The sequence below is a fragment of the Panthera pardus genome, unplaced genomic scaffold (genome assembly GCF_024362965.1).
Source record: "Panthera pardus isolate Hobbes unplaced genomic scaffold, ASM2436296v1 HiC_scaffold_6, whole genome shotgun sequence".
In the NCBI taxonomy this organism is placed as follows: domain Eukaryota; kingdom Metazoa; phylum Chordata; class Mammalia; order Carnivora; family Felidae; genus Panthera; species Panthera pardus.
Window position 1 is genome coordinate 103,556,441 of NW_026526991.1, and position 27,525 is coordinate 103,583,965.

General features: G+C 41.4%; 1 protein-coding gene across 9 annotated transcripts in view; it reads left to right on the top strand.

Moving 5' to 3' along the window:
* LOC109276224 (maestro heat-like repeat-containing protein family member 1) overlaps window positions 1–27,525 on the top strand; it is a 115,945-nt gene that overhangs the window by 35,915 nt on the left and 52,505 nt on the right. For 6 of the 9 annotated variants that reach the window (XM_053895037.1, XM_053895036.1, XM_053895040.1 and 3 more), the window contains 15 exons: window positions 4,523–4,617; window positions 4,946–5,068; window positions 5,987–6,149; window positions 7,220–7,312; window positions 7,742–7,896; window positions 8,266–8,406; window positions 10,419–10,517; window positions 11,091–11,169; window positions 11,959–12,069; window positions 13,061–13,134; window positions 14,033–14,149; window positions 14,362–14,406; window positions 15,226–15,370; window positions 16,993–17,036; window positions 24,397–24,513. In XM_053895037.1, the coding sequence (XP_053751012.1) occupies window positions 4,523–4,617; window positions 4,946–5,068; window positions 5,987–6,149; window positions 7,220–7,312; window positions 7,742–7,896; window positions 8,266–8,406; window positions 10,419–10,517; window positions 11,091–11,169; window positions 11,959–12,069; window positions 13,061–13,134; window positions 14,033–14,149; window positions 14,362–14,406; window positions 15,226–15,370; window positions 16,993–17,036; window positions 24,397–24,513 (1,601 nt within the window). Of the gene's footprint in view, window positions 1–3,280; window positions 5,872–5,986; window positions 6,150–7,219; window positions 7,313–7,741; window positions 7,897–8,265; window positions 8,407–10,418; window positions 10,518–11,090; window positions 11,170–11,958; window positions 12,070–13,060; window positions 13,135–14,032; window positions 14,150–14,361; window positions 14,407–15,225; window positions 15,371–16,992; window positions 17,037–17,751; window positions 17,912–18,418; window positions 18,472–19,067; window positions 19,179–24,396; window positions 24,514–27,525 lie in introns of those variants that run through there. The other 3 variants (XM_019464863.2, XM_053895043.1, XM_053895039.1) reach the window with 3 other exon arrangements.

The following is a 27,525-nucleotide window of genomic DNA, read 5'->3' on the forward strand; positions in this document are numbered from 1 at the left end:
GTTTGTTTGTTTCTTTCTTTCTTTCTTTATTTCTTTCTCTCTACTGTTTATTTATTTTGAGAGAGAGAGAAAGACAGAGAGAGGCAGGGGGAGGGGCAAAGAGAGAGAGAATCCCAAGCATGCTCTGTGCTGTCAGCGCAGAGCCCGATGTGGGCCTTGATCCCACAAACTGAGATCATGACCTAATGCGAAATCAAGAATCAGACTCTTAATCGACTGAAACACCCAGATGCCCCAATAGTTTTTTTGTTTTGTTTTGTTTTGTATTTTAGTTGCTGAGTAGTATTCTATGGTATGGATGTACTATGGTTTATTTAGCCATTCATGTATTGGAGGACATTTTGGCTGTTACTAATAAAGCTCTTTTGAACTTTTTCTTTCTTTCTTTCTTTCTTTCTTTCTTTCTTTCTTTCTTTCTTTCTTTCTTTCTTTCTTTCTTTCTTTCTTTCTTTCTTTCTTTTTTTTTTTTTTGCTGGGTTGCTGGCAAGCCAAGGATGGTGATTAAGGAATGAGGGGGTGGGACTGGGACTGGCAACAAAACTTTCTGGATAGTGAGCACCACTGCATGTCCCACAAACATACCATGCCACAGGAATGGAAGAGTAGAAGCTCATCTTGCAGATTTTTCTAGCTCCATCTACTAACAAAGCTTAACATCATCATGTCAACTAGCAAAGAAGAAATGTTTCAGGGTCCAGTTTCAGTATTACAGAGTGAAGCATGAAGGGGTAGATTTGGAGCTAAGAGGCAACACATTGATAACTAGAACACAGGGTTTTACTTCCTTTAGTTTTTAACATGTCTTATTTACATTAAGCTAAAAATATACATATGACGTTTTCGGAATGTTATACCCATATTATTACTGACAATGAGACTATTGAACGCAGTTCAAGATTTCTTTTTGTCTTTAGAATATACACCATTATGATTGTACAAACAAAATACTGGATTTTAAAATCACCCGAAATAATTTCTCTCCTGATTTTTTTCTCTCTGATTTCACTAACAATATGCAATGAGCTTTGTTTGTTTCAGTTTGTTTTCGATTTTTGAGGATTACTCTATTTCTGACTTGTACTTTTTACTTATACAAAACATTTACTTTATTTCAAATTAATGTTTATATTTAATGCTGTAAACTCCCCTATAAAGAGTTTTAGCTGCCTCATAGCAATTTTGACATGTCATATTTTTGTCATTCAGTTGAAATATTTCCTAATTTCCACTGAGGTTGCTTCTTTGTTCCATTGTTTATTTAGAAGTATATTTCTTAATGTTCAAACATATGAAGATTTTGAGGTTATATTTTTATTATTTCTAGCTTAATCACATGTGGACAGAAAACATGTTCTATATGAACTTAGTTGTTTGAAATCTGTGGATTCTTGCTGTATTGCCCAGCACACAATCGATATTATATGTTTTATGTATGCTTGAAGAGAATATACATTCTGCAGTTGTTGGGGACAGTGTTCTGTAGGTTCCTTATATAAATTTGTTAATAATAGTTTCCAAATCTATATTCCTACTGATTATCTTTTTGTTCTATCAGTTCTGATAGGTGTTAAAAAACCTGACATTTTAAACCTGGGTTTATCAGTTTCTCCTTTTTGTTCTATCAATTTTTGCTTTATACATTTTGAGGTTATGTTATTAAACTCATCCAATGTAAGAGTGTATCTTCTTGGTGAACTAAATCTTTTATTAATATGAAATGATGTTCTTTAGTACTGCTCTTTGCCTTAAGATCTATTGAAGATCTGCTGCTAATCTAGCTATACTAGCTTTTTTTTGGATTCATGTTTGCTTGATATATCTTTGCCTTTCCTTTTCTTTCAGTCTTTCTGCATCCTTTTCTTGAGATGTGTCTCTTGTAGATAGCATATGATTGGTTTTATTGTTAATTCAGTTTAGACATCTTTTTCTTTTAATTGGAACATGTAATAAATTTACATTGAATGTAATTACTAGTATATCTGGGCTTAAATCTACCCTCTTTAAAAGCATTTTCTGAATATGCCACCTCTTATATGTCTCTAATTTCTCTATTTTCTTGCCTTTATTTGGATTGAATTTTTTAAAAAAATCATTCTATTTTCCCCTTCGATTACCTAATTATTTACACATTCTTTTATATTTACTACAGTGGTTATTTAAAACTTTATTTAATGTTTATTTATTTTGAGGGAGAGAGAGACAGAGTGCAAGCAGGGGAAGGGCAGAGAGAGGGAGACACAGAATCCTAAGTAGGCTCCACACTGTGAGCTGTCAGCACAGAGCCTGACATGGGGCTTGAACTCATGAACCATGAGATCATGACCTGAGCTGAAGTTGGACGCTTAACCAACTGAGCCACCCAGGTGCCCCTACAGTCGATATTTTAGACTCTTACTCTATAGGGTAGAGTACAACATCCATCTTGATATTTCTTTACTATCTTTTAGCATCTCTTGTTGCTGTTAAGGAACTAGCTGATTGTTATTCCTTTGTAGGTAATTTGTGTTTTATTCTAGTGGCTCTAGAATTTTAATTTTTATCCCTGATGTTCTGCAGTGTCACTGAAACATCAGTTTATCTTTATTTGTCCTGGTGAGTACTTGGGTTACACTTCCCATCAGAGGATTCTTGTCTTTTTTTTTTCAATTCTAGAAAAGTCTCAGTTATCTTTATATATTACCATCCTGCCATTCTTTTGGAACTCCTCTCAGTCCATCCAACACACCTGCTACTTGTTCTTTTATTAAAAATTATTTTCTTTATTTTCCTACATTGCACACTGGGTGAATTCCTCACTATTTTCTAATTTACTAATTCTTTTTTTTAAACTTTTTTTTTAACGTTTATTTATTTTTGGGACAGAAAGAGACAGAGCATGAACGGGGGAGGGGCAGAGAGAGAGGGAGACACAGAATCGGAAGCAGGCTCCAGGCTCTGAGCCATCAGCCCAGAGACCGACGCGGGGCTCGAACTCACGGACCGCGAGATCGTGACCTGAGCTGAAGTCAGACGCTTAACTGACTGAGCCACCCAGGTGCCCCTGATTTACTAATTCTTTAACTGTATTCAGTCTTGATTATATATTATTTGTTGAGATTTCAAATTTTGATGCCTATGTTTTTCATTTCCGAGTTTTCTAATTGGTTCTTTTCATATCTACCTATAAATTATTTCATTCTGTCTTTATTTGTTCTTTTAAGATGGAAATTATTTCTTCACTTTTTTAGCATCCTAAGCACATTCATTTGATGATAATGAGGAGGAGGAGGTGGAGGAGAAGAGGATGGTGACAATGATTATCATTATTATTATTTTATTAAAGTCTTTGGGAGACTGTTTTACAAAATTAATCTCCTCTGAAGTAATTTCCTGTTCCAATTGTTGATTTTGTTATGTTGTCTATCTTTTGTAGCATTAGATTTCTACATGTCTTTGGGAACTTGAGTTTGTTTATTTTAAGTAGCATCTCTCTATTTCTCTTCCTTTCCCTCTTTCTCTCCTTCTGTGTAAAACACTTCCTTTCTAGTTGCTTTTTGTGACTGTCTCATTTGCACCCCTACTCCTGATCTAATGTCCAGAACCTGGTCTTAAAATGACAGTAAGTGGCTCTTCTCCTGTAGAGATATGGGGATGTTGTGGATTCAGGTAGAGTGCCAGCAGTTTCTAATTGAGAATAATAATCAATATTTACTGAGTTAATACTATATGCCAGGCACTATTCTACATATATTATTTCATATAATGTTCCTAACAGTTCTATGAGTTAGATACTACTACTACTATTGCTACGACTACTATGACTATTACTTCTACTATCACTACCACAATGATGACCATTTTACAAATGAGTAAATTAAGGCATGTTAAATAATGCCTTTAGTGAAGACAAACCAGAACATTTGAATGAATGAATGAATGAATGAATGAATAAATAATCCATTGTTGCTGGTAGCAGATAGACTGAACTCAGACCAAATTAATTTTCTGGCTTTTTTTTCCCTATCATTATTAACCAAAACTATGGGTATATGTCACTGGAATATAAGTTTGTAGTTTATAATAGCCAATTTTATTAATATGAAATTATTTTATTTCTATGAAATTTTTGTAGTCCTATAGACAAGTACTCTCCTACTCCAAATCTCTATCCAACTCTCACCCATAGAAAGCACTTTATAATGTCAAGGGAAAAGATGTGATCCAAAGGGCAGGCTGAAATGCTGAAAGTGATACCTAATAGTACCTATCTCATCTTTTTTGACTCTCATGTTAATTTTTATTATACTTATTTTACATATGAATAAATAGAGTCTCCAGGAGTTAAATAAATTGCCTAAGGATATATTGCTAGTGGGGGACAGACTCTGAGTCAGGAGCCAAACTTGTGTCTTCTGATTCTTAATTATTCTTTGCATGTTTTCATCATACCATGATACCCACCTGTGATGAAATACCCACCTATAGCAAGAGAGAAACAGCTCCCCCTCCTCACCATTTTTATTTCTTATAGAGATGTTTATAGTTATGGTAGGTTCTTCAGAGATCACGGACAGGAACTTGGATGTCTCAGAAAAGAACATCAAGGACTTTATGGAGGCACTCCAAGTTGCTGGTCAGGTGAGGACATCTCAGACATCTTCCTGGCTCCAGCCAGCATAGGACCATCTCGATCAAGGTATTTGGTTGGGCACACACCCACTGTGCCAGGAGAGTGGGAAAATTTCCAGTCAGCAGAGCACTACTTGGTCCAGTCCATTCATAGCTCCAGGTCTAGTTCCAGTGTTCCTAGTCTGGCCCATATTCTTCACTCCTCAACCTCTGGTCCAGCTTTAATCCTCTTCCTAGATTCACTCCTCCTCTTCCTTTCTTGACCAGGGATCATTATTCTCTTTATTATCTTTACCCTTCAACCTTCCTTTCTTCTTGAGTCCCCTCTCTCCTATAGTTGTCAGCAGACAATGTCTTACAAACGCTCAAGTTGCTGAAAGTCAAAATCCTAAATAACAAGATGGCAACTCCACGATGCCAGAAGGTGACAGATATCATCGTTGACTACATGAAGACCATGGTGAGGAGCTGTGCCTCTGGGTTGGGAGCTTTGGGGAAAGAAAGCACCCCAGGTATGAGCCCAAGAGTTCTTTCTGGTGGATGATGACACTTGGAAACTATGTGAAAACTTGGATATGAGTATCTCATTTCTAAACAGTTTGCTGGAGTCCATATCTTGTACTGTGAGCCTATCTCAAGAACTGTGACATAGACAGAACTGGAAGATACAGTAGTGAAGTGAAGTGGTGAGGCAGGAGGAGTGAAATGGAAAGGGGGAAGGATTTGGGCTGTTGATCTCAGAGTCTGACCTGGTTTTCAGACTGTGTCCTGGGATTCCTTAGGTGGTCACCTTTGTTATTACAACTCAACTAAGCATCTCAATCTATTTACTAACTTATTTAAACCCACATATCTGTATGCTAGCCCACCTTTAGAGTGAACATTCATGATATCTACTTATCCATCTATTCACATACTTTGTACTTACTTCCCTGACATTGGGTTAATCTGGTTCCTTATTTTCTTGGTTAACTACCTACCTATGGGGTATCTTCCTTCCAGTTTGCCTGCCTTCTTTGGCAGGCCTGTCTTCTGATCAAGACCACTGACCTTTCAGGGACTTCCAAAGTTGCTTCTGTAATCTACCCACTTTCCTGATGATTCACTTGCTGCTGCAGTGAAACCTCTGTGCTTTGGAAACTTTAATCCCCACTCCCACCCCAATACACAGATTGTGCGGATTTCTTGTCTTCCTGTTCTTTGCACACTTTAGGCAGCTCTTGCCCTCCATCACTGGGAAGGTGTCTATTGGATGGGTGGTAGGTGAGTTCCTGCCTATTCGATGGAGGAGAATCACTTATTGACCAAATCTGATTCTCAGAGCTGTGGGACTCATCTCGGGGATTAGCCTTGGAACAGTTAGTCTTTCTCTTTTCAGAAGCCAGAGGGAGAACTGGAGGAGTTGTGCACTGAAGTCCTATTGGCTCTGGGGTTCCAGTCTCCAGGAATAGTCATCTTCAAGCTGTGGGACAGATGGCATTTGAACAACTTGCCCCCAAACGGTCTCCTGGTTGCAGTGGGGAGACTCATCTTCTGCCAGGGTATAGATCCCTATTGTGGAAGAGTTAGTCTGAGAAGAGGATAGGGCCAGCAGGGGGTGGGGGCTTTGTATTTATTCTAGACTAGCTTTATCCTCCTGATTCCTTTCATTGGACATCTCCATTTAGTTCAGTCATGGGATGTATGTGTAGATGGGAAGGGGACAAACTAGGTCCCTATTGGGCTGCTGGGAACTCAGGAGGGAGTTTATGGAGACCAAGAATGGCAGAGTAGGACATATTAGGGCATGAGAGACTGTGGAGCTGGAGAGAAGACTCCAGGTGGAGAGAGAAGGCAGAATAGAGTGGTGGGGTGGGGCAAAGGAGGAAGCAAGGAGTGGTTTACTTAAGGGAACCTTAAGTTTTGAATTTGATTAGGGGCTTGGAAGGTAATAGTGTAGCAGGATGAGACCAAGAATCACCATACAATCTCTATCCTGGTGGCTATTGGTGATGGCAGTGGCTCTCTTACTCATTCCACTACCCTCTCCCAATCACAAAGTATGAAAAAATAATCAAGTCACCGGCCTATGACAGTGACTTCCCTTTACCACTTGGAACTGGGGCCAAAGAGAATCTGGGGGAAGTCAGCTGACCTTCTGGGCATTAAGATAAAAATGACAAAGCATGTGGCTTAGGCTGCACAGCAAGCTCAGAGGACACAGTAACAGAAATTGGAAATGTGTATCCTGATATAATCAGGACAAATGTTTTCACATCCACTTCAGACATCATTGCTCTTTATTTCCTTAAGGGTCCTTGGAAGGGAGTGTTCATGCCTAGGCTGTACCAATATCTTGTATCTGTATGCTATGCTAACATCCATTATTGAGCTTAATCTTTCCAGCAGCCCTGTGCAGCAGTCACATCAGGAATTGTAGTCCTATTTAACAGTTGAAGAAGCTGAAACTCAGATAAATTAAGTAACTTGCTCCAGGTTGCCCAGACTCTGGAGGCAGAGCTAGGATCAGAACCCAGGTCTCCTGCCTCCCAATCTATAGAGTTTCCTACACTAAGGCTAGGATGCACCCCTCCCTGGGATAGGGATGTTTTTCTTGTACTCTCTCTCTTAGGTGCAGACCCCTACATTGGTGTCACATGGGAATATATACTGCACCTTCTGAGGATGGCCCAAAAGGAGGATGACATGTTGGCAGTATGTCATGGTGAGGATTAGGAGGGTCTGGGGAAGACTCTACTGGAATAAGGGAGAGAGGAAAGAAGGGAAGAATGAGACTGGGTCCCTCTGAATAGGGATCCCAGAAGGCTGGGGAGGGGCAGGAAATGTCTGAGAGCAGCTGCTCTTCTCCATCTGACTTTTCTTCTCCTGATCTGGGGCAAGGACCAAGTTTGATTAGGGATGCTGTGGGTGTAGACAGCCTCAACCACTTTCCCTTTCCCTGCTGTGTGGACAAAGTGTGGTCAGAAAAGAAAGATAGTTGGGGAGATGGTGAATGGGTTGGTGTTTCCCAGCACAGGACACCACAGACCCTTTTAGAGTTGGGGATGAGAAGACTGTGCCCACATGTATGTATGTTTTGTTTTGTGGGAAAGGAAAGGTGATGTGCAGCTCAAACTCCCTGTAACCCTCATAGTGCTCAAAGGATTGGTCATCAGTGCCCGGAAACATCTGGATCTGGGTACTAAGAATGATGAAATGATGGACATCACACAAGAGGCACTGTCCATCAAGGCTTACCTCACCCTTCGGGTTCTCTTCAATCGTTGGTCCCTGAGGAGCAACAACAAGGTGGGATTGTAGATAGCAGGGGCTGGATGCATGGGCTGAAGGAGTAAGTCTTGAATCAAAGATGGGACAGGGCCATGTCTAGCCACTTATTGGTGGGAGGATAACTTAAATGGCTCTTCCAAAAGAGCAGGGTGATTTTCCTCAGGTTCCTCCTCCCATTCTCCTTAAAAGGGTACTATCAGAAAACTCCACTGTCTGTTCACATAATATGTATGCAATTAAGCAACCTTACATTTACTGATTACCATCATTTGCTAGGCACTGTGCTAAACCTTGCAGATACAAAAAGGACTAAGGCAAAGCCTCTAAGGGATTATCTTGCCTTCATCCCTGAGCTGAGGCAAGTTTGTTGTGTTTCCTTGGGCACAGGTGACAGAGGAAACTCTGGTGATAATTGGCCATCTCTTCTTCCTCATTCCACCATCCAAACTCAAGAATCAAGTGAACCGTTTAACCCGATGGTTAATGACTTTGATGTCTGCAAAAGTGGCGCCTTTCTACATTTCCCAGGTGATTGGAATGGGGTGAGAAGATAACTTAATGGGTTTATGCTTTCCATGTTTACTGAGTAATTAATGCTGGGGTTGGCAAAGCACGGCCCACAGGCCAAATCCAGCCTGAAACTTGTTTTTGTAAAGTGAGGTTTTGTTGGAATTCTGCCACTCCCATTTTGAATTCATCTCACACTTTGAATCTGACTTTCCTCTTACCTCTACACTCAGATTTAAATGGCTCATCAGAGTAGATCAAGCCCACCTGGATAATGTCCCTATTTTAAGGTCAACTGGTATGGGACTTTAATTATGTCTGCAAAATCTCTTCATATAAACACCTACATTACTGCTTGATTGAATAACTGGGAGAAAGGCCCTGCAATTTGGGGGGGCCATTGCTATATTCTGCCTACCTTAGAACTGTTACACCAATATTAGATATCTTTAGGAGCAGAGGACTCGGAACCACTACCCAAATTTTCTGATTGTTGTTTCAGTCCTTCTTCCATTTCAGTGGCATTCCTCAAACCAATTTCCCTTCAAATTTTAATGGGGATTCCGCAAAAAGAAGATGTGTTAGTTAGCAAAATGGGTGGGAAATACTGAGTTAAAATTAAATAAATATCTTAAATGCAGGACTTCTCAGAGCTTTCAGTATGTAGGCTAATCTGGTCCTCCAAGAAGCAAATACTAACATGTGATTAGAGGTGCAAGAGATTTATTGGAGAAACATCTGTGAGGGAAAACAGGGATAGAACCAGAGAGGATTTGGAGAGCCATCAGACTATGATGTATGTCTGACCCTTGATAAGGCTAGGGAGAAGGAGGGAAGGAAGGGAAGGAGAGAGGAAAGAGAGGAAGGTTTTAGATTACAGTGCAGTTGTAAGAAAGTTTTAGTAAAGCCAACAGGGAGTCACTGAACCAAAGTTACCCATCAGAAAAGTCCTACATCTTGAAGGACTAATAGGCCCGTTTTAGTGGACCTGCCATATTCAGTCATTGGCTGGGACAAACCTGTGGGAATCTGACTTCAGTTTTAACACAGTGATGGATTTTAGAGCATGGCAGCTGCACGTATTGGTCAATTATGCACCAATAGGCATCTGAGAGGCATATTTTTCAGGGTTACTAAATATGCTAATGTGCATTTGTGAATTTCAAAGAGGAGGATTTTTTTTTGAGTGCAACACACATTAACATCAAGTTTCCAGTGACTACAGTGTTCAGTCTACTGTTATGCTACCACCTCAAATACACTTTCCTTGGTATATGAAGGGATGGCCTTTCTCACACATATGCTCTGAGTTTTCCACATTAGTGGACCAGCCACACAATCTCTTGTTTAATCTCCCTTCTGGCACATGTCTCCATGTTGCCTGGTGTATGGTCTATGAATTTGGAACAAAGGTTTGCTCTATGTAGCCAATTAGCCAGTTGAAGGCTGAAATTTGTATACCAATTACTAGTCTGAAGATTATTCAGGTGGAAATTTCACCTCATGTCTTGGCTGACAGTGGAAATGTTTTGACTACTCCCTTTCTTCTTCTCATTCCTCCTCCTCCCTCTCTCCAAGGAATGGTGGTCAAGAATCAAGATAGTTATCAGCCCACAGTATAATTTTGTTTGGACATCAACTAGCACTAGCCAGCTCTATTTAAGCAAGCTGGCCCTAACTGGGAATCCATCAGGTAGACCAAAGGAGAGGAAATGTTGATTTTTTAAATTTATCCTGCTCCTTTGAAGACAGCCAATACTTGCAATGTTGAATTTCCCTATAGGTTTCTGTGGAATAATGAGATTATATGAAAATAAGTATAGCTTATTGGGCAAAGTGGAAGGGCAGGTCATGACTGTGTTAGGCTATGAAAGAACTAGACCCTGAGCCTTTTTTGGAAATGTCCAAGAGGGCAGTGTGAAACAATGATGACTTGGGCCATCCTTGAAGAGTAGATGTGAGGACAGAGGATTTCTCTTGAGGCTGTGGAAAGTCTGAGCTGACTTGTACTTATTCTGTCCTTATTCACACAGTGTATCTTCCAACTTATAGATGCTCTGGCTCTTAGTGGCTGTGGAGGTATAAACTTGGAATCCCAGCTGGGAAATATTATAGGCATGCTGTTCAAACAGGTGAGTGTTATGGGGCTAGAAGGATTATGGGCTTGCTTTCTCTCTTCTTTGGAGGTGATGGCTACCCCAGCTCAGGTCACAACCTCCAGACGATGGAGGTGTCTTTCACATGGTGACCTTAACCATACACATCAGGTTTCCCTGGAATAGGCAAATGCCTGGATTCCGGGAACTGAGTGGGATATTCTCCATAAGGTAAATTGGGTACATTCTACATGTTTCTTGAAGGTCACAGACCTTTGCTGCTTCCCCCTAATCTCTGGTTAAAAGGCAGAAAGTTCAAACCACTCCATAATACCTGTGCGAAATGTCAGGCCCTCTGTTTTGCAGCCTAGAGTAGGAAGAGGAAAACTGAACATTTTGCAGAAAAGGGTTACCTTCTGTATGTTTAATTTGCTTCCCACTCTCTTCTTCCCTTTGGGGCTGGGAATGTGGATTCCTGGGTTCTGTTTTCTTGTTCTCCTTATGTCTAAGCACCACACTTCCCATGGATACATGCCTTGGTTTCCTCATCCACATTCAGGGCCCTTAGTTTCAGTCCTCCTGGGTCTGATGGCCTTGGTCTCCCCACAGCTGAGTGAAACAGTTGAGGACTCAAATCATCACTCTGTACAGAACCACAGCCTTGCCCTGAAGGCCTTCTATATCCTGAGTAAGTTACCACAGTTCCCTAACCCCAGGTATTTGTGTGGGTGGGCACTCAGGATCATTTTTTTGTCTCCTTGGACTGGAGCAGGGGCCTAAGTTCCCATAAGAGGCTTCCATTCTTCTAGATTAAATGCAAAGTGATCCATGTGAGCTTTGCCTGAAATTCAATGAATCTCGAAGGGTATAGACATAGCTCCATTCCCTTTACCTGAAGTTGACTTCTCTTTCTCCTTCACTGATTCCCAGCTCAGAAAGGTGATCCTGTAGGGGCTCCTGGGTGGCTCAGTCAGTTAAGGGTCCGACTTTGGCTCAGGTTGTGATCTTGCAGTTTGTGGGTTTGAGCCCCGCATTGGGCTCTGTGCTGACAGCTCAGAGCCTGGAGCCTGCTTTGTTTGGATTCTATGTCTCCCTCTCTCTCTGCCCCTCCCCCACTTATGCTGTTTCTCTCTCTCTCAAAAATAAATAAACATAAAAAAAATTAAAAAAAAGAAAGGTGATCCTGTAATTACAACACTAATCATCACGAAAAGTGTGCTGACCTATGGGAGGGCGTGTGGTGGAGCCGTGGAGGGACAGAGCCCAGCTCAGGAAAACGATCTGGCCCTGTGCTTGGCACATGGTAAATGCTGAGTAAACACTGGCTCTCTTTTTCCCTTTTTCCTTTCTCCAACCTAAAGGACACTAGTTTATCTAGTTCATGGCATCAGTGGTTTGCTAAACATGATTTACTTCTACTTACCACTTCCTACTTAAACATACACTTGATTCCCTTGTATTCACACCCTTCTGATAGCCAAGTTATATAATGATCGGGTGGTAACCTTAATACGAGAGAACGTGGAATCCAAGGATCCAGCCAAGATAGTATCAACCATTCAAATTTTCACAGATGTGCTCCAGAAAGGTGAGTGGCCTGGTCCTATGGATCTTCTTTCCTATGAGAGCTCTTTTCTCTGGGAGACAGTCCCATGTAGTAGTTAAAAACTTGGTTTTAAACTCAATGTAAACTCAAAGTAAACTCAATAGGTTTAAATCTTGCCTTCACTTCTTATTAGCGTGCAAACTGTAACAGGTTGCTTTTAGTCTGTACCTCTATTTCCTCATCTGAAAATGGAGGTAATATTAATACCTACCTTTCAGGGTTTTTAGTGAAGATTAAATGAGAAAAACATATGCCAGGTGCTTAGACAAGTTCCCACTATGCAGTCAGTTTCATAGTGATGTAGTCTATGATTGTTATCTTGTGGGAATAGGCTTCAACTCCAATCAAGTGTTTGCCAAACCTTTGCTTTGTGCCTAGCACGGTGCAAGGTACTGAAAATAGACACTTAAATAAAACATAGTCTCTACTCTCAAAAGAGTTCACTATCAAGCAGGGAATATAAAGCTGTTCAGATAGTGAAACAATGCAAGATAATATGTGATAGGTTGTTTAAATGTGAGCATGGTGATGTGCAATAGGAAAACAGAGAAGCTTGTCAATCCAGAGATGAGATGGGCTCTGTGCAGGAGATGCAGGCAAGGAGATTGTAACAGCAAGTTAGGAGAGGGAATTCACATAAAGAAGAACAGAAGAACAGTGGTCATAGTTCTAAAGGTTGAGATATATATGGGGCAGGGGGAGCAGCTGGAGAGGTGGATTTGTGTGGGCAGTCATAGGAAACTGGAAAGGGCTGGAACTCAAATGCCAGCTTGATGAAAATACTGTTTTAGGTCACTCTTCAGTCTGCTTTGAAGCAAAAGTATGGTGGAAATAACCTCTAAGGATTCTACCTGGCCCTTGAATACCAGGACAGTACCTAGAATTCCTCCCAACTGTCTATCTTCTTGTGCCTCCCAAAACAACAGAGAAGGGTGGAAATTGACCCCCAGCTGCATGTCTGTCTTTTCTCTAGTGCCCCAGACAGAGCAACTGAAGAATGAGGTGATGCATTCAGTCATAATCATGATTCAGGAGGATCTCAAACCAGTGAGCAGAAAGGCTAAATGTTTGGGCTGGGAGGGCAATTGGTTTTATGAGACCTTGAAGTTGTATAAAATGGAGAGGGGGAGGTTCATGGATGAGGGGAGAGGTAAGGCACTCTTACCAAGCTCTTCATGGCCTCAGACATTCCCATGGGTTACATTTGGGCTCTTCAAACCTGAGAAGGATTTGAGAAGCGGACGGGTGGTTCCAGCTATTTTCTGAGCCTTGTCAGTGGGGACACAGAGCTCTAAAGGATACTAAAAATTCAGAGGGGAAGAAGACCTCAAACATTATATTTAGCATGGGGTCTGAGAAGCCATGGTTTTAACAAGCTCTGCCAGGCTTAGAGGCAGAAACTGCTCCCAGCTCTGAATCGTGCAGGACAGGGAGAAGAGGAGCAGTGGTTTAGGGTGCTAAATGGACAACAATGACACTATCCCTAAAAACAAAGTCCTAAATATTCAGAAGGTTAATGGAGAGACTGGGATCATGAGGGCTGGGCCCTCAGGACTTGAGGAATTCATTCCTGGCTTTCTCAACGAAGGCCAGAACATGGTACTTTTCCTGGACTCCGATTTCTCCCTACCCAATACTTCTGCCAATTTCTTATCTTATATAAGGTGTGGGCAAGCTAAGTGCTTATAGTTCTCCAGGAGGATGGTAGCATCCTGGTAGCAGCTGAAATGGGCTAGAATTTGAGGGTGGAGTAAGGTGGTCAGGGTCAGTGGCTGTCATCCCCTGGAGCCCACTGAAGAGTCACATTGGGTTTGAAGTCAGGAGATCTGAGTCGCTTGAAGATACCCCTCACCTGCTCTGGTCCTCTGTGTCCTCACCTGGAATAGGAAGGGTCATACTGATGTGCCTTCCTATGTTGCCACATGATGGTCTATAACCCCCACAGGTGCGAAGGGCCCTCCTGAACTTCATCGAGATGCTGATCCAGCATGACTACTTGGCCCTGCCCCAGGGGAGCATCATCATCAACTATGTCATCAAGCTCAGCATGTCTGACTGCTCAGTGAGCAGGGTCCAGGCAGGGAGCAGACAGAGGGTGGGAGCAAGAGAAGGGCAGGTTTGGGAGCAGAAGGGAAAGAAGAGGAGGGTATGGTTGGCACAATGAGAATGGGCTTTGATATCTTAAACTCTGAGAGGTGAGCCAGGGGAGGCCTTGAGCCAGAAGACTCAGCTAGCACTGGTTTCAGATTTAAATATTTCCTTTTCTTATTCCAGAATGAAGAGGACATCCAACTAACGTGTTCCAAAATCCTACAGATGGTACAAACAACTAGGGTCAAAGAGGCCCCTTCATCTCCTCCTCCCCTGACTCCCCAGATCACTACCCTGACACCCAGATTGCATACTCTCTGCCTGCCTTCCACCCCCTCCCAACTCCATATAACCCCTTGTACTGTCTCTTCCACCCTCCCCACCTCTGTCTGAAACCACTCAAGTGCCTGGGACTTCTCTAAGAAGTGGCTCAGTGGAGCAGAAGAGGGTCACTGGATGGTAAACCTGGAGGCCTGAGCCTGGGTCCTGTTCAGCCAGTTTCTGGCTGTAAAATCTTGAGTAAATTTCTCTCTAGGTTGCAGTTTCTCTTTCTGTAAAAAAGACTATTTTTTAGTGACTATTCACCCTTGCTGGTCTTAGCAATCTCTAGGGATTCTTGAAGACTCCTACGGGTTGCTGTGTGGTCAGAGTTGAGTCAGGGGCCATGGGAGGAAAAGCTGTGATTTACTCTCCCTCCCAGAGTCCCCCTCTCCCAGCAAAGCTGTCTCCTGATCACTAGCATGTCTTCTACCCTTGGGATGTTCCCCAGTGAAGGTGATTACAAGTGACACAATTCCAAATTTCAAGAAGTCCCTCTATCTAATCAGGTCCTTCCTACTGTAATTTTAATCAGGACCTTGGTTATGTTTTACCAACATGGAGTGGAAAGGGAAAGAGGGTGAGAGGGAAGGGCAGGAAATGGGCAGACTGTGTATATAAGGTCTCAAATGCCCCTCCAGGAAAGGAAGACAAAGCCATGGGGTTGGAGAACTTATAGTTGGGGCTAATTTGGGGCTTGACATTGAATCCCTTGCCACATCTTACTAGGTAACCTTGCCCAAACTGATCACCTTGGTATGCCAGCCCAGCAACACCTTGGCCTTCGTGCCCCTGAGTAAGATGGCCACGAAAATGGCTCTGAGGGCCCGTTCCCTGGGCCAGGTTCCCTACCTCAGCAGCTTTCACCTCAGGCGTAAGTACACGGTGGGGAAGACTGTGGAGAGAGGTTAACTGTGAAAGCACAGGCTGCCACAGGCCGGGAGAGTGGGGGCAGGAGACAGGGTGAGATTCTGAAGGGGCGGTGGGTGTAGGGACAGGGTGCAGATCTGCAGGGCTATGGCTGTGAGCCTGAGCCATGATGGAGGAGGTAGGCAAAGGGTTAGCACAGCAGATTGATGCCATTTGGCCCTTCACGTGAATGAAAAGGGGATTTCTTTGGGAGACAGGCAACCCCAGACACAAATCCTTCTTGCCTTTATTCCTCATCTTGAAACACTGGAGTAGAGATGTAAGAATATTGTTGTTAATTACAAAGTAATGTGTACACAGACATTCCTGACCCTTTGCCCCGATTCTGAGCATTATTCTTTGTTCACCCCTTCTTGACCTCGAGTCCCAGTGGGAGTCAGAGTTGGGGTGAGGATATCTGTTCAGCACATTACTTGGGGTATGTATGTGTGCTTGTGTGTTTGGAAAATAAGCATTCTTTATTAGGGTTTAAAAGGTGGAAAGGTAACAAATTACTTTCCCAGTGTTGAGAGTTCTGATTATAATCCATATGAACAATAGATATTTAAAATATGGACCTAGGATTTTCAAATATGAAAGTCTACGCTCAATAAAATGTATACCTGGATTACAACTTAGAATAGTGGGAGATGTTTTCAAGGTGTCCACTAATAGAATACACTCATGGGTAATGACCATTTACCATGCTCTGGCTGGACAATGCCAGGCTGACATAGCAGCCTTTCTTCCCTAGTTTCTCTCTCTATCTCTATCAAAAAAAAAAAAAAAGCTTTTAAAATTGTGATATAGGTGACATACAGTGTTGTATTAATTTCAAGTGTACCATGTAGTGATGTGACAATTCTATACATTATGTTCACCATGATAAGTATAGTTATCATCTGTCACCATAAGTATGATTACAATATTGTTGACTATATTCCCTACTTTGTACTTTTCATCCCCATGACTTATTTCTTTTACAACTGGAAGTTTGTACCTCTTCATCCCCTTCACCTATCTTGCCCATCTCTTACCTCTGGCAACCATCTGTTCTCTGTATTTATGATTCTGTTTCTGTTTCTATTTTTCTTTGTTCATTTGATTTGTTTTGTAGATTCCACATAAAAGTGAAATCATATGGTATTTGTCTTTTTCTGTTGTGCTTATTTCACTTAGTATTATACCCCCTAGGTCCATCCATGTTGTCATAAATGGCGAGATAATCATTCTTTTTTATTCACCCTTGCTGGTCTTAGCAATCTCTAGGGATTCTTGAAGACTCCTACGGGTTGCTGTGTGGTCAGAGTTGAGTCAGGGGCCATGGGAGCTGAATAATATTCCTGTGTGTGTGTGTATGTGTGTGCGCGTGCGGACGCATCTGTTTTATGCTGGAAATGGTTTGTTTTGAGGCTGAGTCAAAATGTCAAAATCCCCATGGCAATGGCACCAATGCTCACTCTCCACTTTGCTTTTTGTCCTCCACTAAAGAATGGATGGTGGGCTGCTGGGAATGGGGGGCTGGAGGTTGGGCATCCTGGAGCTGGCACTGACTCTGTCCTATTCTCTTATCCTCTTTTAACTCAGCTACCCAGTTCATCTCCCCACAGAAACTCCTGACCCATCTTGTGGTAAGTGATGAATGAATGGGATGAATACTACCTTGCCATCCATCCTTCCATCCATCCATCTATCCGTCCATCTCCCCATTCTACAAATAGTTGAGTACCACTCTATTCCAGGCATTGTGCTGGGCAAGGAATAAAGGGTAGGGCCAAAGATCATAGAGACTTTGGGGAGAGGTGATCCAGGCCAAACAGCTCGGAGGAGGGAAGGAATGTGGGTCGGAGAAGACCTGGCCTGTATTCTATGTGGCCTTATTGTGAGCTGTTCTCTGTTGATCTTAGACATGGCTTTCTGGATCTCATTTTCTCAGCAAGTGTGTTTTGAGTTTCTCTATTTGCCCAGACATTATGTTATAGACATTATGTATACTTGCAAAGACAAGGTGTAGAACTGCTCTTGAAGTGTTCACAGTCTTAGTGGGAAAGACAAGCCTGGGAATAACTACCCATAATGCAGTGTGATAAATGTTAGTAGAGGAATACATGGGGTGCATTGGGATCTTAGAAGAGTGATGGGCTGATTTGGTCTCCAGGAATCAAAGAAGGCATCACAGAGGAGGCAACGTTTTGAGAGCATCTTGCAGAACATGTAGTTCACAGGTGGAAAAGAATGGGAAGGTCTAAGCTTCAGCTCTACCATTCAATGGATTTGTTCTTATTTTCTTCCTTCTTTTCCCTTAAATCCGTTCTCTGCCTCCTGCTCGCTTCTCTTGTTTCTCAGATGTTTTCCCTGAAGCCCTATAGAGAAGGGGAGTTTGGTGTAAGCTCTCTAAGGCTACTATATGCCCTGCATCCTATCACCTCCCTGCACCCCGTTATCAACTCGAATGTGGGCCAGCTGTGGATGACGGAGATCCCACAGATGTTGCAGATGCTGGATGGTGAGGGGTTGGCTGCAAGGTGGGAGAAATGGAGCTGGGGCAGGGGGGCAGACTCCAGAAGAGTCTGAGGTACAGGATGGATCTTCCTTGGGGTGAGGAGAACCAGGACCAGTCTCTCTGTCTTTCTGAGATGCTATTTGGGTAGGTCTGCTTCTTGGACCATGTTCTGCACTGAGTAGATATGCAGTCCAGAATTCTGTGGCTCCAGAGTTCCCAGAATGCCCCTTCTTGTGGGCAGAGGATCAGGGAAAAGTGTGGGCTTTGGAACCAGAGAGACCCAGGTTGGTATCCTTGTTCTAACACTTGCCTGCTGGGTACGTTTGACCTTTGAAAAGTCATACATTTCCTGGAGCCTCTGTAAAGTGGGAGAATAGTTATATTGTGGGGTCATGGTGAAAATTAAATGTGATGATGGGCATAAGGCCCCTGGAATAGTGTCCAGGTGTTGGTTCTTTTTCCCCATCTGGGGCCTTCTGGTCGGGCAGATCATGCTTTCTCCTTTCCTAGATCACACTGAGAAGAGCCTGAATCAGGAGGAGTGGGAAGACAGGCTGCTCCAGGTGAGCACCCTATGAGACATTCCTCCCTCCACACTTGCCTTCTTTCTCCTCTTTAGGATCCTGAGGGAGACCCCCCAGAGACTGAGACATGATCAAGAGACCTCCCTACTCAAGAAAACTTATTTCTGGGGAATCCTTGGCTCCTGGCCTCTGCATCAGAGTCTCTGACTATATCCTAAACCTTAATTTACCTTCCACACCCTCAAAGTCCGACTGTCAAGAGAGAGTAAGGAAATGGGGCCCTAGCTTTGTGATCTTGGGCAAGTTATTTAGCCTTTGCCAGCCTCAGCTTCTTCATCTGTAAAATAGAAATAACTCCTATCTCTCATAATTGAATAGGATAATATAGGAGAGAGAGAGAGCCTTGTAGACTATAGTTTCACATACATCATTGGCATTACCATCATTGTTGCTATATTGTCATTCTCAGTCCTGACTAACCCCCTTTGTATATTTCAGCTCCTCCCCATTTCTTGAGCTCTTTTTTCATATTTAAAGACCATGTCCCCTTGTCTCTTGCTTCTTTCTTACCCACTTCATGAGGCAGACAATCCCGGCCACTGCTCTGTGTGGTCCTTTTCTCCTTTTTTACTCAGTTTTCAAGTCAGTCATTATTGGCTATCGATGATGACAGCTGGCTGGAGCAACTCATTAAGGTTGTCTTGGAGAGGATAAATTATTTCAACGATAATGATGAGGAGGAGAAGGTAGGTGTGTGTGTGTGTGTGTGTGTGTGTGTGTGTGTGTGTGTGTGCGTGCATGGCACACCACACGGCTGGGGGTGGTAGTTGCAAAGAGACAAATGGGGGGGTGGAGCTTGGGGGGAGGGAATACAGAAATGTACATAAAGTACAGGTCTTGGGGGAAAAGCAAACCCATGTTTCTTGGTCCTGGGGAAGGGAGGGTTGGGGAGGACATGGAGCTGGTGGTCACACAAGAACAGCAGAAATATCAGTGTCTTATATTTGCTTAGTGTTTTGGGTTTTATTAAGAACTTTGCCATTTGTTGCCTTAATTAAACCTCCCAGTAGTTCAGAAGTAACAGATTAGATCTGGTATTTGGGTGCAGTGGAAAGATTATTGACCTAACAGTCACATTTAAGCAAGTTAATTCAAGTAATATTTGAGGGCATACCATGGATCAGGCACTGTGCATGATGTTGGGGCTGCAGAGCTGAGTAAGGAGGAAGGGCTCTTTGCTCACAGAGTTCAAGGTCTGTGCTGGTGAAGGCTTTGTTTCTGTCCCGGCTTTTCCTGTGTTCTGGGTGTAATCTGGGTCAGGTGTCTCAGCCTTCGTGAAATTTCAGTTGACTCACTTGGGAAGTAGCAATAACTCCTACGGCACAGGAGAGTGGGTGAATATAGACAACAACATCTGTGCAGTTGCTCTATAAATTCAACAGACCAAATAACCAGACAGCTCAATCCAGAGGGACTCAGAGTTTTACACAAATTATAGGTAAAATTGGCACCTGATTCCAGGTTTCTTGATTTTTAATCTTATTTTCCTATCACTGAGCAACACTTTACTTGGGCTTTGGGGGGTCTCCAGGGAAGAGGCCCTATTTTCAAGACTGATTATTAGCTCTCTAATTATTAATAAATATTTATGAAGCACCTGCTATATGCAAAGCTTTGTGGGTGGTAAAATGAAGCAAACAGGAATTCTGATCTTATCAATAAAGTTATTAAAAATATGTACTAAATGCTCACAGCACAGGAGGCATGAATCAGGCATAGAGTACTCACATAAAAGACACAGACTCTGCCTTCAGGAAATCATTGTCTGCTTGAGCAAACAGAGGACAGAGTGGACAATTACAGTAAGTGTGGTAAGCATCAGGATCAAAATGTGCACTGTTTGCTTGGCAACACAGAAGGCAGCTGTTTACTTGGCCTGTGGGCACTGGCCAGAGAAGCTTTCTCAAAGGCGGTCCACCATCTCAGTTCACTCATGACTGTTCTGGTTTCAGCTCTGAAAGTCCAGCATATTAGGAAATACCTCAGTCCTGGGAAAACTGAGAAGATCATCACTCTAGAGAAGAATAAATAGGTCTGGGAAGAGTAATCATTTGTCAGCTGAGCAGAGAAGCAGTTTACCTTAGGTCAGGTTTCATAGAAGCAGAGCCTAAGGTGGGGGTCCTTGTCAAGTGATTTAGCAAGAAAGTGCTCTCAGGAGAAGCTGATAAAGTAAAGGAAGCATGATAGGAAGGGGAGAGGTTAAGTAAGGATATGGGGAGCCCTGATGGAAACTATACTGCAGAGTCCATCCTGTTAGAGACAGGTGAGAGGGGCTTTTGTACTTCCCCACCCCTCCACCTCTCTGTCACTTCCATAGTTGGTATGGGGCAGGGATGGGAGAGAGAAGAATGTAACTCTCAGGCACCTCCAGGCAAAAAGGTCCAAAAAGGCTGCAGGTAGGAACTGCTCATGATGGTGCCTGCAGTCAGGGAAGGGAAGGAACCCTTGAGTCTGGCCAAAGCACTAAAGGCATCTGCTAGGGGAAGAAAAGGTGCCCACAGACAGGAGGTTTTAGGGGGAGAGTTGAAACATTCACTGAACATCTGGTATACCCTATTTGTCTACTGTGTCAGACACTGTGTTAGCACTGGAGTTGAGCAATGAACCAGACACGCACTGCTCCTGAGCTTTATTCTCATTGGAGATGAGAGCATGGGGCAAGTTAAGAACTAACCTAACAAATACATTAACAAGATAATTAGCAGTTGTGATGAAGCTTTGAACGAAAGAAGCAGGATGGTGAGCTGGAGAGGAATTTAGGAGGTCAGGGAAGGCTCACTGAGCCAGGATCAGAAAGAGAATGAAACAGCATTTTGAAGAGCCCAGGGAAGATTCCAGACAGAGAAATAGGAAATATAGAAACCCTGAGGCAGGAAAGTGGGTGAGTACGTAAATATGAGTATTACAAGGTAGACAAAGGCAATGCACAGTAAGCAAGGATAAAGACTACTGAAATTCAGAGGAGGGAGAGATAAACATTACATAAAGATACTTTTTTGATTATGCTATGTTAATTTTAAAATTACACAAATTTGAGGAACTGTTTTTATTTTTAAAATTTTTCAAGTGAGACATTGTTATCAAAATTTATTTTATTTTTTGTTTGTTGTTTTTTAATTTATTTTTTCATTCAAGTATAATAGACATACAGTGTTGTATTAGTTTCAGGTGTGCAATACAGTGATTTCACAATTCTATACATTTCTCAGCGCTCATCACAATAAGTGTACTTTGTCCACCCACCCATCCCCACTCTGGCAACCAGCAGTTTGTTCTCTGTGTTTAAGAGTCTGTTTTTTTTGTTGGTCTCCTTTTTCTTTGTTCATTTGTTCTGTTTCTGAAATTCCACGTATGAGTGAAATCATATGGTATTTGTCTTTCTCTATTTCATTTAACATTATATCCTCTAGGTCCATCCATGTTGTTGCAAATGGCAAGATTTAATTCTTTTTATGACTGAATAATATTCTATTCCACATCTTTATCCATTCATCTATCAATGAACAGTGTTGCTTCCATATCTTGGCTGTTATAAATAATTCTGCAATAAACATAGGAGTGAATATATCTTTTTGAGTTAGTGTTTTCATTTTCTTTCGTTAAATACCCAGGAGTGGACTTGCTGGACCATATGGTTAGTCTATCTTTAATTTTTTGAGGAGCTTCCATACTGTTTTCCACAGTGGCTGCACCAGTTTGCATTCCCACCAACAGTGCACAAGGGTTCCTTCCCCCCCCCCCCCCATCCCCACAAACTCTTGTTATTCCTGGTGTTTTTTATTTTAGCCATTCTGGCAGGTGTAAAATGATATTTTTTTGTGGTTTTGAATTTTCACTTCCCTGATAATTAGTGATGTTGAACATCTTTTCATATGTCTACTTGCCATCTATATGTCTTCTTAGGAAAGATGTCTATTCAGGTCGTCTGACCATTTTTTAATTGAATTATTTGCTTTTTTGATGTCGAGTTGTATAAGTTCTTTAAATATTCTGGATATTAACCCTTTACCAAATACATCATTTGCAAATATCTTCTCCCATTCAATAGGTTGAATTTTTGTTTTGTTGATGGTTTCTTTCACTCTGCAGAAACTTTTTATTTTCGTGTATTTCCGATAGATTAATTTTGCTTTTGTTTCCTTTGCCTGAGGAGACCTATCTACAAAAATGTTTCTATGGCTGATGTCAAAGAAATTGCTACCTATTATTTCTTTTAGGAATTTTATGGTTCCAACTCTCACATTTATGTCTTTAACCTATTTTATTTTTGTGTATGGTGTAAGAAAGTGGTTCAGTTTCATTCTTTTCCATGTAGCTATCCAGTTTTCCCAATTTCATGTGTTGAAGAGACTGTCTTTTTCCCATTGTATATTTCTGTCTCCTTTGTCATAGATTAATTGACCATAAAAGCATGGGTTTATTTCCGGACTATATTCTGTTCCATTGATTTATGTGTCTCTTTTTGTGCCAGTACCATGCTGTTTTGATTACTACAGATTTGTAGTGAAGTTTGAAACCTGGGATTGTAATACCTTTTGTTCTTCTTCTTCAGGATTGCTTTGCCTATTCAGGGTTTTGTTTTATTTGGTTTGGCTTGTTTGTTTTTTATAATTCCACACAATTTTTAGGATTGTTCTACTTCTATGAAAAATGCAGTTGGTACTTTGATGGGAGTTGCATTAAATTTGTAGGTTGCTTTGGGTAGTATAGACATTTTAACAATATTGGTTCTTCCAATCCATGAACATGGGAGATCTTTCCATTTGTTTGTGGCCCTGATACCAAAGTTAGATAAAGGCATTACAAAAAAGGAAAACCACAGGACAATATCTCTGATGAACATAGATGCAAAAATGCTCAACAAAATATCAGCAAGCAGAATCCAACAATACATTTTAAAAAACCATTCACCATGATCAAGTAGGATTTAGTGCAGGGATGCAAGAGTGGTTCAATATTCACAAATCAATCAACAATACATCACATTAACAAAAGAAAAGATAAAAACCATATGATCATCTCAATACATGCAGAAAAAGCATTTGACAAAGTACAATATCCATTCATGGCAAAAACTCTCAATGAAGTAAGTTTAGAGAGAATATACCTCAACATAATGAAAGCCATATATGAAAAACCTACAGTTAACATCACACTCAATGGTGAAAAACTGAGAGCTTTTACCTTAAGATCAAGAATAAGACAAGGATGTCCACTCTCACCACTTTTATTCAACATTAGAACTGGAAGTTCTAGCCACAGCAACCAGACAAGAAAAAGAAGTAAAAGCCATCCAAATTGGCAAGTAAGTAGTAAAACTTTCACTATTTGCAGATAACACGATACTATGCACAGAAAATCCTAAAGACTCCACCAAAAAACTGCTAGAACTGATAAATGAAATCAGTAAAGGATACAAAAGTAATATACAAAAATCTGTTGCATTTCTATACACTTAATGAAGCATCAGAAAGAGAAATTAAGAAAACAGTCTCATTTACAATTGCACCAAAAATAATAAAATAGCTAGGAATAAACTTAACCAAGGAGGTGAAAACTGTAAAACATTGAAGTAAGGAACTTTTCATTTCCTAGCTGGAAATGGGAAGTATGTGGATCAGGGAAAGTCCCTAAAGGGATGATCCATGCCCTAAGAGTTTGAGAAATTAGAAATACAGTTTTCTCTTAACTCTAGCTTGAGTCCCTGCTCTGTAGGATTACTACCTTATCCAGATGCCCCCCCCCCCCCCAGAACAAGAGGGACTGTGTGGAGGATGGGGCATTGGGGGAAGGTGCTGGCTGACAGTTACAAAGCCAGTTTGGGAAATGTCTATTCCCCAGGCTACCCTAAGCTTATTCCAAGCTATGCATAGCCTTTCACCTCTACCCTTTCACCTCTCCTAGGCTTTTCTATATAAATTCTTGGGCTTCACCCTGCGGACCTCGAGGAATATAAAAATGGTGCAGATGATGCTCTCTGCCATCCTACAAACTGTCCATGAAGAGCTGCATGAGAGGGAGGTGAGGTGGAGGAACTGGCAAAGCAGGGTGGATGGGGGGAGCATTTTTACTTTAAGAGTCAGGATGACAAAGTGGTTAAAAGCTGGGACCTGGCAAACTAGACAACCTGGGCTGGAATCCTAGCTCTACCACTTTATAGCTGTGTGCCCTTGGGCAAGTTACTTACTATTATTATTTTATTTTCTGAATCACTTCAGGAAGTTGCAGTCATGATGCATGCGTATTTACCCCTAAATACCTCAGGATGTACTACCTAAAAATAACAATATTCCCTTATATAATCAAAGCACAGTGATCAAAATTAGGAAGTTAACATTGCTACAGTACTAGCAAATTATCTATCTAATTATCTAATTTATACAGCTGATCTATGAAAAAGGCCAATTGTCCCACCAACATTTTTTTAGAGCAGAAGAAAAACATTTTTCCCCCCTCTGGTCTGGGATCTAATTTAGAATCAAATAGTGCATTTATTTATCAATTATCTTTAACAATTTTTAATATGGAACAGTTCCTCAGTCTTTATCTTTCATGATCTTGACATTTTATTTTATTTATTTATTTATTTATTTATTTATTTATTTATTTATTATTTTTTTAATATATGACATTTATTGTCAAATTGGTTTCCATACAACACCCAGTGCTCATCCCCAAAAATGCCCTCTTCAATACCCATCACCCACCCTCCCCTCCCTCCCACCCCCCATCAACCCTCAGTTTGTTCTCAGTTTTTAACAGTCTCTTATGCTTTGGCTCTCTCCTACTCTAACCTCTTTTTTTTTTCTTCCCCTCCCCCATGGGTTTCTGTTAAGTTTCTCAGGATCCACATAAGAGTGAACATATATGGTATCTGTCTTTCTCTCTATGGCTTATTTCACTTAGCATAACACTCTCCAGTTCCATCCACATTGCTACAAAGGGCCATATTTCATTCTTTCTCATTGCCACGTAGTACTCCATTGTGTATATAAACCACAATTTCTTTATCCATTCATCAGTTGATGGACATTCAGGCTCTTTCCATAATTTGGCTATTGTTGAGAGTGCTGCTATAAACATTGGGGTACATGTGCCCCTATGCATCAGTACTCCTGTATCCCTTGGGTAAATTCCCAGCAGTGCTACTGCTGGGTCATAGGGTAGGTCTATTTTTAATTTTCTGAGGAACCTCCACACTGTCTTCCAGAGCGGCTGCACCAGTTTGCATTCCCACCAACAGTGCAAGAGGGTTCCCGTTTCTCCACATCCTCTCCAGCATCTATAGTCTTCTGATTTGTTCATTTTGGCCACTCTGACTGGCATGAGGTGATATCTGAGTGTGGTTTTGATTTGTATTTCCCTGATGAGGAGCGACATTGAGCATCTTTTCATGTGCCTGTTGGCCATCCGGATGTCTTCTTTAGAGAAGTGTCTATTCATGTTTTCTGCCCATTTCTTCACTGGATTATTTGTTTTTTGGGTGTGGAGGTTGGCGAGCTCTTTATAGATTTTGGATACTAGCCCTTTGTCTGATATGTCATTTGCAAATATCTTTTCCTATTTCGTTGGTTGCCTTTTAGTTTTGTTGATTGTTTCCTTTGCTGTGCAGAAGCTTTTTATCTTCATGAGGTCCCAATAGTTCATTTTTGCTTTTAATTCCCTTGCCTTTGGGGATGTGTCAAGTAAGAGATTGCTACGGCTGAGGTCAGAGAGGTCTTTTCCTGCTTTCTCCTCTAGGGTTTTGATGGTTTCCTGTCTCACATTCAGGTCCTTTATCCATTTTGAGTTTATTTTTGTGAATGGTGTGAGAAAGTGGTCTAGTTTCAACCTTCTGCATGTTGCTGTCCAGTTCTTCCAGCACCATTTGTTAGAGACTGTCTTTTTTCCATTGGATGTTCTTTCCTGCTTTGTCAAAGATTAGTTGGCCATACTTTTGTGGATCTATTTCTGGGGTTTCTATTCTATTCCATTGGTCTATGTGTCTGTTTTTATGCCAATACCATGCTGTCTTGATGATTACAGCTTTGTAGTAGAGGCTAAAGTCTGGGATTGTGATGCCTCCTGCTTTGGTCTTCTTCTTCAAAATTATTTTGGCTATTTGGGGCCTTTTGTGGCTCCATATGAATTTTAGGATTGCTTGTTCTAGCTTCGAGAAGAATGCTGGTGCAATTTTGATTGGGATTGCATTGAATGTGTAGATAGCTTTGGGTAGTATTGACATTTTGACAATATTTATTCTTCCAACCCATGAGCACGGAATGTTTTTCCATTTCTTTATATCTTCTTCAATTTCCTTCATAAACTTTCTATAGTTTTCAGCATACAGATCTTTTACATCTTTGGTTAGATTTATTCCTAGGTATTTTATGCTTCTTGGTGCAATTGTGAATGGGATCAGTTTATTTGTCTTTCTGTTGCTTCATTATTGAAGCATTGAAGCATTCTGTTGCTTCATGTCATCTGCAAAAAGTGAAAGCTTAACTTCATCTTCGCCAATTTTGATGCCTTTGATTTCCTTTTGTTGTCTGATTGCTGATGCTAGAACTTCCAACACTATGTTAAACAACAGCGGTGAGACTGGACATCCCTGTCATGTTCCTGATCTCAGGGAAAAAGCTCTCAGTTTTTCCCCATTGAGGATGATGTTAGCTGTGGGCTTTTCATAAATGGCTTTTATGATGTTTAAGTATGTTCCTTCTATCCCGACTTTCTCGAGTGTTTTTATTAAGAAAGGGTGCTGGATTTTGTCAAATGCTTTTTCTGCATCGATTGACAGGATCATATGGTTCTTATCTTTTCTTTTATTCATGTGATGTATCACGTTGATTAATTTGCAAATGTTGAACCAGCCCTGCATCCCAGGAATGAATCCCACTTGGTCATGGTGAATAATTCTTTTTATATGCTGTTGAATTAGATTTGCTAGTATCTTATTGAGAATTTTTGCATCCATATTCATCAGGGATATTGGCCTGTAGTTCTCTTTTTTTACTGGGTCTCTGTCTGGTTTAGGAATCAAAGTAATACTGG